This window comes from Echinops telfairi, unplaced genomic scaffold, assembly GCF_000313985.2.
Source record: "Echinops telfairi isolate 266 unplaced genomic scaffold, ASM31398v2 ScPeMD7_6273;HRSCAF=7185, whole genome shotgun sequence".
NCBI classification, from domain to species: domain Eukaryota; kingdom Metazoa; phylum Chordata; class Mammalia; order Afrosoricida; family Tenrecidae; genus Echinops; species Echinops telfairi.
Window position 1 is genome coordinate 3,738,848 of NW_022110173.1, and position 2,125 is coordinate 3,740,972.

Genomic DNA, 2,125 nt, shown 5'->3' on the forward strand with positions numbered 1-2,125 from the left:
TGGAGAACAGGGGAGGTGCGCGCCCCTTGTGCATTCGTGTCCGGAGGCCGTGGGATCTGGAGACGATGTTCGATCGGTGTGTCTTCTGGGAAACCAGCATGTGTGAGAGCCCTCGAGTGCCGGGGGTCTCTGTAAAGTTGTCCCATCCCATCAAAGAAAGAACACCGAACCCTGCTCACCCTCAGTTTTTCAGAGACGGGGATGACGCCTGTGCTCCTGAGCCCGCCGGACTGCCCAGGAGAGGTGGCTCTCCTGCCAGGGGCTGGTTAGAAGGAGGACCTCTGTTTGAGAGGCGCGTCTCCCCAGGGTTGGTCAGAAGGTGGGGAGGGGCTCTCTGCCTGGTTTTTATGGTGTCTCTTCCCCTCCCCCCATCAGCACTACGGCCAGAGCTGCCTGTTCAAAATCGCCATGAACATCCTCAACATGCTCTTCACCGGCCTCTTCACGGTGGAGATGATCTTGAAGCTCATTGCCTTCAAGCCCAAGGTAGGTCTCTGGAAGGGGCTTGAGGATGGGGAGGGGAGGAAGACGGGAAGTCTCGAAGGGAGGAGAGCATAGTTGAGAAACAAACCCCCACTCCCACCTCACCCCAGCAGTGGGGAGCCAAGAACAGATCCAAGCCAGCTCCATGAAACAGACTCTCAGCTCAGGTTCCGCCCCATCGTCCAATGTCCCGGAAGCCAAACTCCTCCCCGAGCCCTGGCTCTCCTTCTAGGAGAAGCAGGTGAGGGGCTTTCCTCCCCTTGACTCACACTGGGTCCCTGGCTCATCCTCCTAGAACATTTTCTACGAGAAACTCTACCCACGGTGTGGCAAACCAAACCTCTCCAGGCCCAACTCCCAGATCCGCTCGTGCCTCTGCGGGGCCCTCTCTCATCTCATCTCATCATCAGCTGGGGAGGAATGTGCTCCGCTCCCGTGTTGTGCATTCAGGAGCTGCCCTGTGGCTTCTAGAAACTGCTTTCGAGGAGCAAGGCAGAGAGCTTTGCAGATGGCTGCTACTCTTCGTGTGCTGGAGGGGGCAAGGAAGCAATGGGCGCTGGGGGGAGTGCAGAGAAAGGAGAAGCACTAACGGAATGAGAGAAAGGACACAGACAGAAGTTGCATTCCCTGGCAATGTGGATGATCTGTGCCCTCTGTCACCAGTGCCGCCGCCATCGTCCTGGGTTAAAGGAGCAGCAGGCAGCAGCAATCAGAGCCTTTCTGCCCTGCGCTCCCTGCAAGCCAGGCTCCCTGGATTCCTAACAGGGGAATCCACTTCTGCAAGAGGGGTTATCAGCAGGCGGAGCCTCCTCAGGTGATGGCGACGCCTTGGGGGGATGGTGGGAAGGAAAGGGTTGATTCTAGCATGGTGGCCTCGCTGACTTTAGACAATGTCTTCGGCTTTCAGAACTTCCTCTCCTCTCCTTTCCGCCTGCTCCCAGATGCAGCACAGGTTCAGGGAAAAGAGGAGTCCCTGGCTTCACTTTCTATTCTTATTCAGAATTGTGCTTGCTCCACAAGTGACTCCTGGGGGAGCTACTGGGACTTGCTCTTTGGCTGTTGAACCTGGGTTAATTGGCACGCTTATCCATCCTCTCTGTCCGGGCGTCCATTCTCTAGTCCGGGTATACTAGAGAAACAAATTCATAAGCACACATATGTGTATAAGAGAGAGTTTTATATAAAGGGTAATTGTACTTTAAGAAAGCATCCCAATTCAGTCCAGTCCAAACCCATAAATCTGATATTAGCCCATATGTCTGATATCAATCTATAAAGTCCTCATGAGACTCATGCAGTGCATGCAATGACACTGAATGCAGGACAATCACAGGCCAGTGGGTGGAAAGTCTTTGGATCCATTGGCGGTGTAAGCATCTCAGCGCTGGCAGGGGTCTCCACAAGGCTTCTCCAGCTTCCAGAGCTGCACCAGGGTAGGTCCATGTGGCTTCTCCTCAGGGATGCCTCTCAGGGAGTCAGCCTTGTCAGTAGAGTGTCTCCAAGGGAGTGTACAGAGAGAGAGAGAGATGTCTCCCACCTCTAAGGAGGAAAAACAGGAACTCCCAGAATCCTTAGGGGAAGGCCATGCCCACACAGAGGCCTCATTGGCTAGATCCTGATTGACAGCCTAGACTCCACCCCT

The 2,125-nt window shown here is 54.8% G+C and overlaps 1 protein-coding gene across 1 annotated transcript in view; it reads left to right on the plus strand.

The window, feature by feature from the left end:
* The window catches only part of CACNA1C (calcium voltage-gated channel subunit alpha1 C), an 865,289-nt gene that overhangs the window by 766,983 nt on the left and 96,181 nt on the right, over window positions 1–2,125 (plus strand). The window contains exon 30 of the mRNA XM_045295927.1: window positions 376–486. Coding sequence (XP_045151862.1) covers window positions 376–486 — 111 coding nt within the window. The remainder of the gene's footprint in view (window positions 1–375; window positions 487–2,125) is intronic.